This window comes from Amblyraja radiata, chromosome 6 (assembly GCF_010909765.2).
Source record: "Amblyraja radiata isolate CabotCenter1 chromosome 6, sAmbRad1.1.pri, whole genome shotgun sequence".
In the NCBI taxonomy this organism is placed as follows: Eukaryota; Metazoa; Chordata; class Chondrichthyes; order Rajiformes; family Rajidae; genus Amblyraja; species Amblyraja radiata.
In genome coordinates, this window is record NC_045961.1 from 18596633 (window position 1) to 18611954 (window position 15322).

The 15322-nt window shown below is 46.9% G+C and overlaps 1 protein-coding gene across 1 annotated transcript; it reads left to right on the top strand.

The window, feature by feature from the left end:
• Nucleotides 1-4951: 4951 nt before the first annotated feature.
• Nucleotides 4952-14820, top strand: tmem272 (transmembrane protein 272). The gene is made up of 4 exons (XM_033023417.1): nt 4952-5009; nt 10697-10756; nt 13404-13486; nt 14452-14820. The coding sequence occupies exons 1-4, from the start codon at nt 4952-4954 to the stop codon at nt 14818-14820; spliced, it is 570 nt and encodes a 189-aa protein (XP_032879308.1).
• The last annotated feature ends 502 nt before the right edge of the window (nt 14821-15322 follow it).

The following is a 15322-nucleotide window of genomic DNA, read 5'->3' on the forward strand; positions in this document are numbered from 1 at the left end:
TGTCATTAGGTATTTTTAAGGCCAAGATTGACAGGTTCTTGATTAGTCCAAGTTCATGTTTACATTTATTGTCACATGCACCAATTTAAGGTACAGTGATATTTGAGTTACACGCAGCCATACAATTAAAAGAACACAATACACAATGGAACTTAACATAAACATCCACCACGTGATCACTGTGATGGAAGGCTATAAAGTTCAGTCGGTCTTCCTCCTTTTGTTCACCCGTGTTTGGGGGCATGAGGTTACGGAGAGAAGGCATGAAAAAGGAGTTGAGAAGGAAAGATAGATCAGCCATGGTTGAATGGTGGAATAGACTCAATGGGCCAAATGGCCTAATTCTGCTCCTATGCCTTATGGACTTAAGAAAGAGAAACTGTTAACATTCCAGGTCTGGGGACTTCAATGGAAGTAGGAGGGTAATGGGTGGAACCAAGAACAGGGTGGATTTTTTAAGTGCACCTAAGCTCCGGGTCTTAATCTCTTTGACTCTGTTTATAAAATGATGAGCTGTGTAGTCAGAGTCTTTTCCCCAGATGTGGAAGTCTAAAACCAGTGGGCATAGAGTTAAGGTGAGAGGAAAAAGATTCAAAGGGGACCTGAGGGGCAACTTTTACACAGAGAAGGAGGTGGGACTAGTCTGACCTCTACAGACTTCCATGCTTAGAGTTCAGACCATACAGATTGTAATCATCTATAGTCTTTTCACTGACTAGATAGCATGCAACAAAAAATCTTTCCACTGTACATGTGACAATAATAAACCAAAACAAAGGGAAAGGAGGAGTGGATGTCACTCGTTATTGTGCAGTTGATGTACTGAATAGTCCAGGATTCTCCTGACGTTTCTTCTCAGATGCCCATGGTAGGGAAATGGGATGGACACCTGTAATGGAACTTCTTTTCTCTTTCATGCTGGAATCAAGTCTGGTTCATTAATATTATTTGGCTGCACTGCCAGGGCTAGTTAACCTCTGGTAAAATTATCTCATTAAAACGCGACATTAACTGCGTCAATCCTGACAAGCTGCCCCCCTCAGTGTGGAGAGTCGAGAACCATCTTCGGGCCAGAGGGTGGGACAGAAATGAACAAAGTTCACCATTCTTGGCTGGTGATCTTCCATCGTAAGGTACGGGGATCGTTGGAAAATTACTCCCAAAGTCCTGCATCAGCCATGATAGTTATGACTGAGGATTAAGCTTGAGTGCATGAGAGAGGAGAGATTGAAGAGGGACCTCGGGAATCTTTTTCACTCAGAGGGTAGTCCGTATCTGGAATGAGCTGCCAGAGGAACCTATAGATACAGATACAATTACAACTTCAATTGGACAGATACATTGATAGGAAGGGTTTAGAGGGATATGGGCCAAATGCAGACAACTGGGACTTGGTAGGCATGGACAAGGTGAGCCGAAGGGCATGTCTCTGAGCTGTACAGATGACTCTATCTACTTTCACTCCTGTTTCTCTTGTAGTTAGGTTCTAATTTGCGGAATAAAGTATCAGTTAATGGCATGAAAGTAAATAGATTCTGAGGAGAGGAATAATCAATATTTGTGGTAGTAAAGTGGAAGAGAGTTGAAACAAAATGGAAATGTGTTTTTTTTAATTGGACAATAGATTTCCCATCACAACAAATCCTTCAGAATTATCATGATCACAGTCTTCAGGTAAACACTGTGACAAGTCATTTTCATTGATCAGACACATTTTGTGATGGTGACATTTATTTTTGTGCATCCAGTGCAGTAAAAATATTACTATACATAAGCACAATCATAGTTAAGTAGAAGTGTATAGGAATAGACAGTATACAAGAGTCGCCATGTTTTGGGGCCATTCTCCATGATTCTAATGATGTTTTAAGGAGAGTTCTGAAAGGGCCTGTCCCACTTTCACGACTTAATTCAAGACCTCTGCTGAGTTTAAAGGACCTGAAATAAAAATCAAGATCGTGGTAATCTACGAACTCCTACGACCTTCCACGACTATGTTCATGGACTCCTATGACCTCCTACGAGGTTATGAACATTCTGCGAGTTTGAATCAAGGGGAAAACTCGGGAGAATTCGTGAATTACCTTGTGAAAGTGGGACAGGCCCCTTAACTTGTCCATAAAGTCCCGTTTTCCTGTCGAAGTTGCAGTCAGCCTGGCAAAGTGAAGTTGTTGGTGCTTTCCACCACTGCACAAACGCTACGTGCCATTTCAGTCACATATGGTCACACTGATCATAGAAACAAAGACAACATCGAAACATAGAAAACAGGTGCAGGAATAGGCCATTCGGCCCTTTGAGCTGCCAGAGGAGGTAGTTGAGGCAGGTAGTATAACAACATTTAAAAGACATTTGGACAGGTACGCGGTTAGGAAAGGTTTAGAGGGATATGGACCAAACGCACGCAGATATGACAGGCTTAGATAGGCATCTTGGTCAGCATGGGTAAGATGGGCCAGAGGACCTGTTTCCATGCTGTATGACTCAATAGAGGAAAGTAAGCACAGCACAGTGAGGGAACAAGGAAGCAAGGAACTACAGATTCTGGTTTACAAAAAAACACAGCTGGAGTAACTCAGCGGGCAAGGCAGCATCTCTGGAGAACATAGGTGACGTTTCAGGTCGGGACCCATCAGACTGACTGTGGCGGGGGCACAAAAGCTGGAAGAGAGGAAGGGCAGGGCAAGGTCTGGCGAGTGATAGGTGGATACAAGTGAAGTTGATTAGCAGATGAGTGGGCAAAGGGTAGGTCCAAACCCTAGATGACCAGAGTGGATGGCACGAGGAGGATTATGTTGCCAAGAGAGTTTCATTGCTATATGTACCAACAGTGAAATCCTTACTTGTTGCAGCCTGTACACACAATGAAACAGTTAAGCTGAGGGGCGGGAGAAGAGAGGGAGTGTTTATGAGCGAAGCGGTTGCAGTCTTTTCCTTTTCCGTGTCAAAAGAGCGGGCGATAATGAAAGGAGAGCGATTGACTGCGGTGGTTGACAACAGTGAAGGAAGGAACCGCAGATACCGGTTTAAACCGAAGACAGACACTAAATGCTGGAGTAACTCAGCGGAACGGGCAGCATCTGTGGAGAGAAGGAATGGGCGACGTTTCAGGTCGACACCCTTCTTCAGACTGCTATTGGCTTGTGTGAAGTGAACTAATGCCAAAATATAACGCAGATTATTACAGAAACACGGTTTATTACCGCCCAGGGACTCGGTTTGTAACGGCCCAGGGAGGTTTATTACTATCTAGGGATACGGTGTATTACTATCTAGGGACACGGTTTATTGCTGCCTAGGGGCACGGTTTATTGCTGCCTAGGGACAGGGTTATTACTATCTAGGGACAGGTTTACTACTATCTAGGGACAGGTTTATTGCTTTCTAGGGACAGGTTTATTACTGCCTAGGGACAGGTTTATTACTATCTAGGGACAGGTTTATTACTGCCTAGGGACAGGTTTATTACTGCCCAGGGACAGGTTTATTACTGCCTAGGGACAGGTTTATTACTGCCTAGGGACAGGTTTATTACTGCCTAGGGACAGGTTTATTACTATCTAGGGATACGGGTTATTGCTGCCTCGGGATAGGTTTATTACTATCTAAGGACAGGTTTGTTACTATCTAGGGACAGGTTTGTTACTATCTAGGGACAGGTTTATTACTATCTAGGGACCGGTTTATTACTGCCTAGGGACAGGTTTATTACTGCCTAGGGCCAGGTTTATTACTATCTAGGGACACGGTTTATTGCTGCCTAGGGACAGGTTTGTTACTATCTAGGGACAGGTTTGTTACTATCTAGGAACAGGTTTATTACTATCTAGGGATAGGTTTGTTACTATCTGGGGACAGGTTTATTACTGCCTAGGGACAGGTTTATTACTATCTAGGGACAGGTTTATTACTGCCTGGGGACAGGTTTATTACTATCTAGGGACAGGTTTATTACTATCTAGGGACAGGTTTATTACTGCCTAGGGACAGGTTTATTACTATCTAGGGACAGGTTTATTGCTGTCATAGGGACAGGTTTATTACCGCGCATGGACACGGTTTGTACCGGCCCAGGGACACGGTTTATTGCCGCCCCATGGACACAGTTTGTAGACGGTACGAAGTAGAACCAGCTACAATTAGTGTCAATGTACAATCGCGCGATTCCCCGCATTTACATCCTTCTACACTGCTATCTCCGTGTGCCGGAGGAGGGATCTAAGAATCTCCGTCCAGCACTCCTCCTCCCGGCACCGGGAACAGCAGACGCTGGATCCGGAGCAGAGCCCCGGGTACAGGAGGAGCAGCGGGTCAGGCAGCGTGTGTGGTCCACGTTTCAGGTTGGGATCTGCCTCTGTGAGCTGCGGGATCTCTGCACCTCCTGCCCCGCTCCGGGGATCCTCTCCCCCGGTGTCGTGCGACCACCCCGGGGCGGGGATCGGGACGGAGCCGGGTCGCGGGGGTCTGCGCCGATCTAGAGGGCATCCGACCGCGGGCACCGACACACTGCGCCCATCCGACCCCTCGACACCCGGACCGCGGGACACTGCGGTACTGGGTCCCAGGGGCGGGACGGGACGGGCCGAGCGGTCCCGCTCTGACTCGCAATTCCCTCCACATACCCGGAGTATCAACGAGGTCTGGGGCGGGACCGGGTCTCGATCTTGTGAACATTCGTTTGTTTCCCCCTCTTCTGATTATTCCCTGGATCTCGACCAAAGTTTTCCTGAGTGCGGTGATCCTCAATCAGAGCCGGTTGGGTTCCCAGCCTGATCTGGAAGATTGACAACTCGCAACCAAGTGGGAATGTTTTCCGTTTCAGAGTCAAGAGTTCTAGCAGCGGTTTACTCCATCCGACCAACATCCTTGATAGATACATTCTCCTTCTGAATAAGAGTTGTAAACTGTCATGTTGTTCCGTTTCAGACGCATCTAGGTAAAGCCTGGAGGGATGTCGGGCGGTGTGGAAAGGGTCTGCCACCGATGTATCGCAAGAATCGCCAGCAATGGTGAGCAAGTGCCACATATTCCGCATTAGCTGTCAACGCGCGGACAATAACGCGGGGTGGACGGAGATAGATCGGGTGGACACGTTCTTACCAATCCCGGGCAACAGCAGGACCCGACCTCAGGAATATCTGATTCACGGTGTGTTCACACCACCAGCGCTGGGTGGAGAAGACACGACTTAATGTGGGGATGAAGCGGACAGAATAACCGAGCCTGTCCAAATACCCTCCTTTAGGATTCTAACTAAGTTCCGCAGAGTCTGGGGGGAGACCGGGTGCTTGGGGCAACCACCTTCATGCATGGATATGACACATAGATACTAGATCTATGGAAAGGTGGATCCGTGGAGATGGGGTCCCTGGAGATGGAGATCCATGGATGTGGAGATCTATTGGGGATGTAGATCAATGGAGACGGTCTCTGCGAGTAAGTTTGGGTTCAGACACTAGATATAACTTGCTGTAAGTTTAGATAATTACCTCTGGTGTATTCACTGTAACGACACATAGTTTGTTGGCGCAGTGTCATTTTATGGCACTAGAGGTTCATGTGAAGTCCTTTGCCGATCTACCATACACCGATAAGACAAAGGCACTGTCGGTCAGGTGTTAAAGCAACTAATGCTCGGAAACAAGATACACAGTGCTGGGGTAACTCAGCGGGTCAGGCAGCATCTCCGGAGAACATGGATAGGTGATGTTTCGGGTTGGGACCCTTCTCCAGACTGTTCTCCAGAGATGCCACCTGACCTGCTGAGTTACTCCAGGAGTCTGGGTCTTATTTTATAAACCACAATCTGCAGTTTTTTTGTGATAAAAATACAAAGACAGATACAGTGAGGAAACAGGCCCTTCGGCCCACCGAGCCCGCTCCGACCGGCGATCCTATCCTACACACACGAGGGACAATTGACAATGAAACCAAGCCAATTAACCTACAAACCCATGGAAGGAAACTGGAGATCCTGGAGAAAACCCACACAGGTTACAGGGAGAACGTTCAAACACCGTACAGACAATACCCATGGTTAGGGTTGAACCCGGGTCTCTGGCACTGTAAGGCAGCAACTCTACCGCTGAGCCACCGCCTTTCTGTGAGTCAACCCTTTAGGAAACTGATGGGGACCTTTATCCAAATGACACATTCTGATATCATGAGACAATGTCAGGTCTCTGGCTGTCAATTGTGTGCAGTGGCCCAGGGGAAGGAGGCTGTGTATGGGGGTAGAGTACAATCTGATGGCAGAGGGCTCAATGGATGTTGACCTCTTATAACAGCACAATACATCAGACATTGGACACTTGGACCAATACATGAAGCGAATAGGATATTAATTCCATACATCCAGGTACATGGATGGGAAAGGTTGAGAGAGAGATATATGGGCCGAACACGGGCAGGTGTGACTCATGTAGATTGGGGCATCGTGGTCGGTATGGATGAGTTGGGCCGAAGGGCCTGTTGCCATGCTGTTTAACTCCATCAGACGAAAAGCAGACTGCAGCAGAATGAAGCGCGAGGTTTTGATAATGAGAACATGGTCGATGGATTAAAAGATCCGCTGGGTAACCATGGAAATAGTGATTTGGACGCACAGGATTGTGAGTTTCTCTCTGACTGAAAACTGAACGAAACACAAAGGTGAAGAATCTCTCAGGTGTGGGGCCAGTCTGGTTGTGTGCTGTCTCTGGGTGAGGTTGTGGCTTTAGATCAGAACTGTGCCCAGCTAATTATTTTCCTTTTCTGCAGGAATGATGCCTGACCCGCTGAGTTACTCCAGCATTTTGTGTCTATCTTCGGTATAAACCAACATCTACAGTTCCTTCCTACACATTTTGTGTGCCCAGCTAAATATGGATATGAAGAGAGAAAGATGTATCAGCCTGATCAATACTGACAATGATGTCTATTCCAAATTTGTATTCTGAAAGATGTCACTAAGCTGAAAATGGTGCCGAGAAGATTTATGAGGATGTTGGCAGGACTTGAGGGCCTGAGCTACAGGGAGAGGTTGGGTCGGCTAGGACTTTATTTCATGGAGTGCAGGAGGATGAGGGGTCATCTTATAGAGGTGTGTAAAATCATGAGCGGAATAGGAAGGGCGAATGCCTTCTACCCAGAGGAATCAAGAACCAGAGGACATTGGTTTAAGGTGAGAGGGGAAAGATTTAATAGGAACTTGAGGGACAACTTTTCATACTTGGGTATATGGAACGAGCTACCAGAGGAGGTAGTTGAGGCAGGGACGACAACAGCATTTAATAGATGTTTGAACAGGCATATGAGCAAGGTTTAAAGGGATATGGGCCAAATGTGGGCAGGTGGGACCAGCTGGGATTGGGCAACTCGTTGGCATGGACAGATTGGGCCGAAGGAACTGTTTCAACGCTGTATGAGTCTGTGACTTGAACACGTCTAACTTATTTTGCAAGAATGCAGGGAATGTTTTTGCTGTCTCATTAGGTGGTGAGACGCCACTCAGTGGGAAACCACACAGGTGTGTGGGTCATTCAAATCAGCCCAGTGATGTCTCCACTGATTCACTGATTTAATCTAGACACAAATGCTGGAATAACTCAGCGGGATAGGCAGCATCTCTGGAGAGAAGGAATGAGCGACATTTTGGGTCGAGATGAAGAGTATCGACCTGAAATATCACCTATTACAGGTGCACAACCTTTTATCCGAAAGCCTTGGGACCAGACACTTCTCGGATTTCGGAATTTTTCGGAGTTCGGAATGGAAGATTTTTAGCGTAGATTAGGTAGGTAGCGCGGGCGGCTTGAAAGGTCTGGAGCGGCTGCCTCCTCCCCGGAGACCGGGGAATCATTGTAAATCATTGCTTAAATGTTAGTCAGTTAGTTTGGAGGGATTTTATGTGGTGGGGGTGGGGGGTGAAGGGGGAAACTTTAATTCTTAGTCCCCTACCTGGTTGGAGAGGCGGGGAGCGGGCAATGCCTTACCGGGTCGCCGTGCAGTAAGCTCCGGAGCGCTGTGGCCGCCGACTCCCAACATCGCGGAGCTGGGGGCTGCGGGCGTCCGGCCGCGGGCGGCGCCGGTTGTAGCTCCGACCCCGGCAACACTACCCCTGGCTGCGCGGCGCTCCAAATCCAGCGCCGCCCGCGGCCGGACGCCCGCAGCCCCAGCTCCGCGATGTTGGGAGTCGGCGGCCACAGCGCTGGGATACCAGCGGGGAGCCGGGCAATGCCTTACCGGGTCGCCGTGCGGTAAGCTCCGGAGCGCTGTTGCCGCCGACACACAACATTGCGGAGCTGGGACCCCGGCATCGCTGTTGCCGGGGTCGGAGCTACAACCGGCGCCGCCCGCGGCCGGACGCCCACAGCCCCAGCTGGGAGTTGGCGGCCACAGCGCTCCGGAGCTTACTGCACGGCGACCCGGTAAGGCATTGACCGCTCCCCGCCTCTCCGACCAGGTAGGGGACTAAGAATTAAAGTTTCCCTCTTCACCCCCCCCCCCCCCCTCCCCCTTCACATAAAAGCCCTCCAAACTAACTGTAACATTTAAGCAATGATTTACAGATGTTTAAGCGTCTCCCCGGTCTCCGGGGAGGAGGCAGCCGCTACAGTAGTACAGACCTGGGTTGACCGTGGGTCGTTTCGGGTCAAGTTTGGCGCCAAACGCGAGCTTTGGTGTGCAGACGACATCCTGGAAAAAATGTCCGGTTTTCGGAGTTTTTCGGTTTCCGGAACTCCGGATAAAAGGTTGTGCACCTGTACTTCCCTCCAGAGACGCTGCCTGTCCCGATGAGTTACTCTAGCATGTTGTGTCTGTGTTCGGTTTAAACCAGCATCTGCAGTTTCCTCCTGCACTGATTCCTCAGAGTTGGTGACCACTGCCCTCCATGTCCAGACCAGGCTCATAATGTTTCTCACTCTTGCTCAGTCCATGAAATGTGATCCGATTCATCATCTGATTATATGCGTAATGGGGAAAAGAAATCTTCAAAGTGTTAACAATCCAACAGTCTTCCTTGTAAGTCCTCATCAAGAATGTTTAATTGTCATATGTGCCAGCAATGAAACAATGAAATTCCTACTTGCTTCATAGGCCTGTAAACATAATAACACACAGATATAAATGGATTAACAGTATTACTAGGCAACCAGTAAAGCTAAAGGGGCTGTCCCACTGCGGTGACCTAATCTGCGAGTTCAGACGAGTTTGCCCTCGACTCATACTCGCAGCATGGTCGACACGAGGTCCTAGGAGGTCTTTGTAACTCTCCTCAAATGACATGTAATAAAAAAATATTGATCCTTCATGCTCGAGAGTAGTCCCTGCATACTTGAGGCCTCATGTTGAGAAATGCCCGTGAGTAAAAAAAGTGGTAATGGAAAAAAATCGATACTTTTTTTAACTCGTAGGTTTAGTCGAAGTAGGTCGTAGTAGGTCGGCATGTTATTCGTAGGTAATCGAGGGTAGTCAAATGTAATAGAAGGTAGTCGAAGGAGTTGTAGATAGTCTTCAACATAGTCGAAGGGAGGTCGAAGGAGATCGAAGGAGGTTGGCTTCACTCTCCACTATTCGGTGTCCAATTTTCCTGGAGCTAGTCAAAGCTAGTCTTCAACATAGTCGAAGGAGGTCTTCTACATGACACTTTTTCAAAATCTCCTAAACTCTTCTAAACTCGCCAATTAGGTTGCCGCAGTAGGACAGCCCCTTGAGTAACCAGTAATAGTAGCCCAGAAGTAATATTAGGTAGCCTAATAATGCTAGGTAATAATAGGTAACCAGTAATACTAGATAGACAGTAATACTCGATAGACAGTAATACTAGGTAGCCAGTAATACCCAGTAGCCAGTAATACTAAGTAGACAGCAATACTAGGTAGACAGTAATACTTGGTAGACAGTAATACTTGGTAGACAGTAATACTAGGTAGACAGTAATACTAGGTAGACAGTAATACGATAGCCAGTAATACTCAGTAGCCAGTAATACTAAGTAGACAGTAATACTAGGTAGACAGTAATACTCAGTAGCCAGTAATACTAAGTAGACAATAATACTTGGTAGACAGTAATACTTGGTAGACAGTAATACTAGGTAGACAGTAATACTTAGACATTAATACTAGGTAGACATTAATACTAAGTAGTAATACTAGATAGACAGTAATACTCGATAGACAGTAATACTAGGTAGCCAATAATACCCAGTAGCCAGTAATACTAAGTAGACAGTAATACTAGATAGACAGTAATACTTGGTAGCCAGTAATACTAGGTAGAGTATTAGTAGGTAGTAATACAGTAATACTAGTTAGACGGTAATACTTGATAGACAGTAATACTTGGTAGCCAGTAATACTAGGTAGACAGTAGAGAGATGATAGCCAAGTAACAGTGAGGGAGGGATAGACAGTGAGGGTGTGGTGGGTATACAGTGAGGGTGTCGAGGGGTGGACGGTGAGGTAGACAATGAGTAGATGAGAGGGGAGGGGAACTAAAGAACCAGTTGTGTTTATACGGCCAGTCTGGATAATGATGGAGGTTGTGTCCGTCTTCCCCCTATTGAAACCTGGTTGAAGCATGGACTTTGCAGGCTCGCCTGCTGGATGTTGAGTTGACAAATGAAGGAGACCTCACCATTCTTCATTGCCTGCGCAGTTTATTTTTTGTATATTAAAGCAAAGAGTTGTCATCTTGTTTCTATTGCCCACAGCTTGCTTTATCTTTGGTCTGCTGGCCTTCCTTGCTCTGCCTCTCACAATGGCTTTTGTCGGTAAGAAAACGTATTTCTTTATAAAAAAGTATATATTTTATACAGTTAGCTTTTGTATTATGTATGTAAGCTTTCACCTTATTTTAATTAACTTTATGGTAGTTGTTTGTATTTTGATAACAACACTGCTGTTCATCTGACTGCCTGCAATTAAAAACTAGTTATTTGTGTGAAATGTGAAAATGCACACCTCCAGATTCACGGACAGTTTCTTCCCAGCAGTTAAAAGGCAACTGGATCATCCTACCACAACTAGAGAGTAGTGTTGAACTACTATCTACCTCTTTGATGACCCTCAGACTTTCCTTGATCGGACGTAGCTGGCTTTACCTTGCACTAAACGTTATTCCCTTATCATGTATCTGTACACTGTGAATGGCTCGATTGTAATCATGTATTGTCTTTCTGCTGACTGGTTAGCACGCAACAAAAGCTTTAAACTGTACCTCAGTACACATGACAATAAACTTAACTAGCCAAACTAACTAACTTGGTTTCAGTAAAATGGAGACACCAGGAACTGCAGATGCTGGAATCTTGAGCAAAATACAAAATGCTGGAGGAACTCAGTAGGTCAGGCAGCACGGAGAGACAGATTTACGAATCGGGATCAGCCTAAGGAAGGGTCCCGATTTGAAATATTGTCTGTCCAATCCCACCACAGATACTGCCTGACCCACTGAGTTTCTTCAGCGTTTCATGTTTTAGTATCAGTCTGTCAAAGTTGTCTGTTTAAAGTAAGTACAGAGCGTTGGAGAATCGGGACAAAATGATGGACATCTGAGGGAGAGTGGGTAGGGGGAAAGAATGACAAGAGCTGGCACCTGGAAATGTGACGTGTTCACATTACAGAAAAATTGTGAGTGTGTCTCCGAGTGCACGTCTTTGTGTTTAGAAGTAGCTCACTTGGCCGAACAGTGCCATAGTGACATGTACATTTAAAAAAAAAATTTTAAACTATTCGTACTGTTTAATCAGGAACTGGATTGCTTTTTTTAAATCGTTTTTATTTTATGCGTGAAATGTTTAAGTTTTTATGTGCGATGCTCCGGTATTCCCTGGGAAACGTCTTCTCATTTTGCACTGTACAACTGTTGCATTGCAAGATGACAATGAAAGGATGATTATGATAATAATGATACATGCTCTGATCCTGGGGACGGGAGTTACTGCAGCTCCTGAATCGCTAGAGGAAAGCATCAGGACCGTGGAGGGTTGATCTGTGAAAGCATCTTCACAAGTGGTGCAACTAAAGTTAGGGCTTCTGCTGAGCCTCACAATTCGACCTTTACCTCTGGAGCTCTGGCCTTCACATTTTAATCCGTCATCATGTAAAAGGCAAGGTTAGAAGATACAAAAGGTGAAAACGCACACCTCCAGATTCGGGGACAGTTTTCTCCCCGGCTGTTATCAGGCAACTAAACCATCCTATCACCAACTAGAGAGCAGTCCTAACCACCCATCTACCTCATTGGAGACCCTCGGACTATCTTTAATCTCATTCTACTGGACTTTATCTTGCACTAAACGTTATTCTATTACTAAACGTAATCTGTCGACAGCTCAATTGTGATCATGTATCGTTTTTTTTCTGCTGACAACAAACTAAACTAAACCAGGTGGTCACATGAATCGTAGTAGCAACATATTGGCCTTTAATTTATAAGGCTAGAGATGTCACGGACTGTATTTTTTACCTGACCCAAGCATCTCCAAGGACATCTAGAGGTGTGGGCGTCCGGACAAATCTCCTGAACATCTGGCTGGGAACAGCTGGCAATTCAATGGGAATGCTGATGTTTCTGAGGAAAATATAGTGCATAAGTTCATAAGTTATAAGAGCAGAAGTAGGCCATTCGGCCCATCAAGTCTACTCTGCCATTATTGTAGTCTACTTGTGGCTGATCTATCTTTCACTGTTCTCCCCAGACAGTCTACTGACACCATAGAACACAATATGTCAAACAATAAATTAATTCAGAGTCCACGGAATGAAGGAGGGTCCTGACCCAAAACGTCACTTATCCATGTTCTCCAGAGATGCACCCTGACCCGCTGAGTTACTCCAGCACTTAGTCTTTTCTCTATTGATCCAAACCGTGTTAGTGATGCAGTTCCCTTTCTCTGCTGCTTCCAGGTTGAGGCTAGTGAGTCCCAGGAGAGGCATTGTGTGCCTGACCATGGTGGGACTTCAGTTCATCTGCCCCTCCAAATCCATACCCCATTCCCCAATCACTTCAGAATATCTTTGAGATATTTCTATCTAACAAATATTTTATCTCGAAGTTATTTTGTGAGCGAGGTTTAATTTTTCTCACACAGCACGGAAACAGGCCCTTTGGCCCAGCTTGTCCATACTGTCCATGTACACTAGTCCCACCTTCCTGCATTTGGCGCACATCCTTCCGAACCTTTCCTTCCCATATCCCTGTGTACATTTTTGGTCATTTATCAACACTAGGCAGAATTCCAAACTGGACAATTCTTAAAATTCTCGCTCTGACTGCATTGCCACAATTTCAGTTGCTGTGGTGAATATTCTCAGGTTAGTCACTGCAAGAAACGGCACACGCTCAGAGCCTCACACCTCGCATCTCCCCGGGTAAGGGTCTTTGCTCATGGTCTCTGTCCCCATTGTGTGTTGTAGGAATGAAGTTCCTGGAGAGCTGCCCCATCCAGCCACTGATCCCCTTGTATCTGCTGGTGGGAGGAATTATCGGCAGTCTGAAGGTATGTTGTACAACCAGTAAATCCATAACTGGACAAAATATAAGTCACAGAGCTGTACAACACGGGAACAGGCCCTTCAGCCCAACACGGCCAAGGCTAGTGCCATTTACTAGCCCTCATACCCACAGCACTCTAAACCCTTCCTATCCATATATCTGTCCAAATGTCCTTTAAAAATGATAATTGTATCCGCTTCTATAGCTTCCTCTGGCAGCTCATTCCAGATACAGGCTACCCTCTGAGTGGAAATGTTACCTACGAGGTCCCTCTTAAATCTCTCCCCTCTCACCCTCTGCCTGATCCCTCTGGTCCAATACCAACTTGTACAGTTTTGAGGTGAGATGACGTGAGTCTGCTGCCTCCATCTGCTTCCTGCATTCAGGTGGATCAGACAGAATTGAACGTAAAGATCAAAGTGAGTGACCAAGGAGGAGGGAGAAGGATCCATCTGAGCACGTCCCAGTCCGGGCTGGATAATAATCAGGTCACTGCTCACCTGCTTTCGGGAGCTCCTGGACAGAACATTCACTCAGGAAACCTTGAAATCAAAGACTTGTTCCACCCTGGTCATTCTTTCTTCTCTCCGCTCCCGTCCGGCAGAAGGTACAGAAGCTAGAAAGCGCTCACCGCCAGACTTCAGGAACAGCTTCTTCCCCTCTGTTATCAGGCTTTTGAACAGTCCTTCCATAAGCTGGGGTACTGTCCGATTCACCTCTACCCCATTGTGGACATTGGACTTTGTCTCAGGAACTGATGCGCTACAATGCTGAGAACTACAGTATATTCTAAACTCTGTATCTTCCCCTTTGTTCTACCTGTTGTACATGAGTTTGTCTTGATTGTATTTATGTGTAGTATTATCTGATCTGATGGGATAGCATGCAAAACAAAGCTGTTCACTGTACCTCGGTATAGGTGAGAATATGCCCCCTTTGACCCTGTGTCCTGTCCCGCTGATCACACAGGTCTCCCTCCTCCTCTACGACTCCACCAAGATGAGGCACCTCCTCAACAAGTCGGTGATGATCGGCGATGATGATGATGACGAGTATCCGTGGCGACAGAATCTTCACCGCTACTACATCCACGTCACTCTCAGCCTCTTCCTCTTCGTCTGGTTCATCCTCGGCAACTACTGGGTCTTCTCCCAGTTTCTCCCCAACTTCATCCCACCCTTCCACCGGCCACAGGACTACTGCGACAAGACAGTGTACGTGTTCTCTGTTGCAGTCCTGGCCATCAGCCACATGGTCCTGGCCCTTCTCATTCTCTGCACTTGCTGCATCTACTCTTTCTCAAGAGCAGGCGAGGATGCAGAGGAGGAGGAGGAGTGAGAGGCAGGCTGGATGCGGGGAGTCCCCATTCAGACTCCGAGGTCCACACCTCACAACCAGCCTGTCTTCCTGCCCATTACAGGTCTGGCCGGCAGTAACTCTCTCTAATGTGCAAGTTGCACACCTTTTATTGGTGAGGAGGTGGGGTTGGACCCTCAGCTCTCTGTGCCCCCCCCCCCCCCCCCCCCCCCCCCAGCCTGTCTGGTGCTTGTTTGCCGTTGTGATTGCATGCTGCTCCTGTATCTTCAGTGATCGCTTCAAATGGAGTCCAGGAACAGGGGGACCACCTGAACCAGGAGTAGACTACGGTACGGTTGCTTGGGACATGGGCTGTGGTTTATATCAGTTTGCAGGGGAATTCTGAGTCCCGCTACTAGTAATTCAAAGAGTTTAACACTTGCTAAATTCCCTCTGCAGTACACTAGTCTAAAAGAACATCCCCCCCCCCCCCCCCCCCTTACAGCCCCGACCTGTTAAACAGTTTGTCAGCCAGCTAGTGACC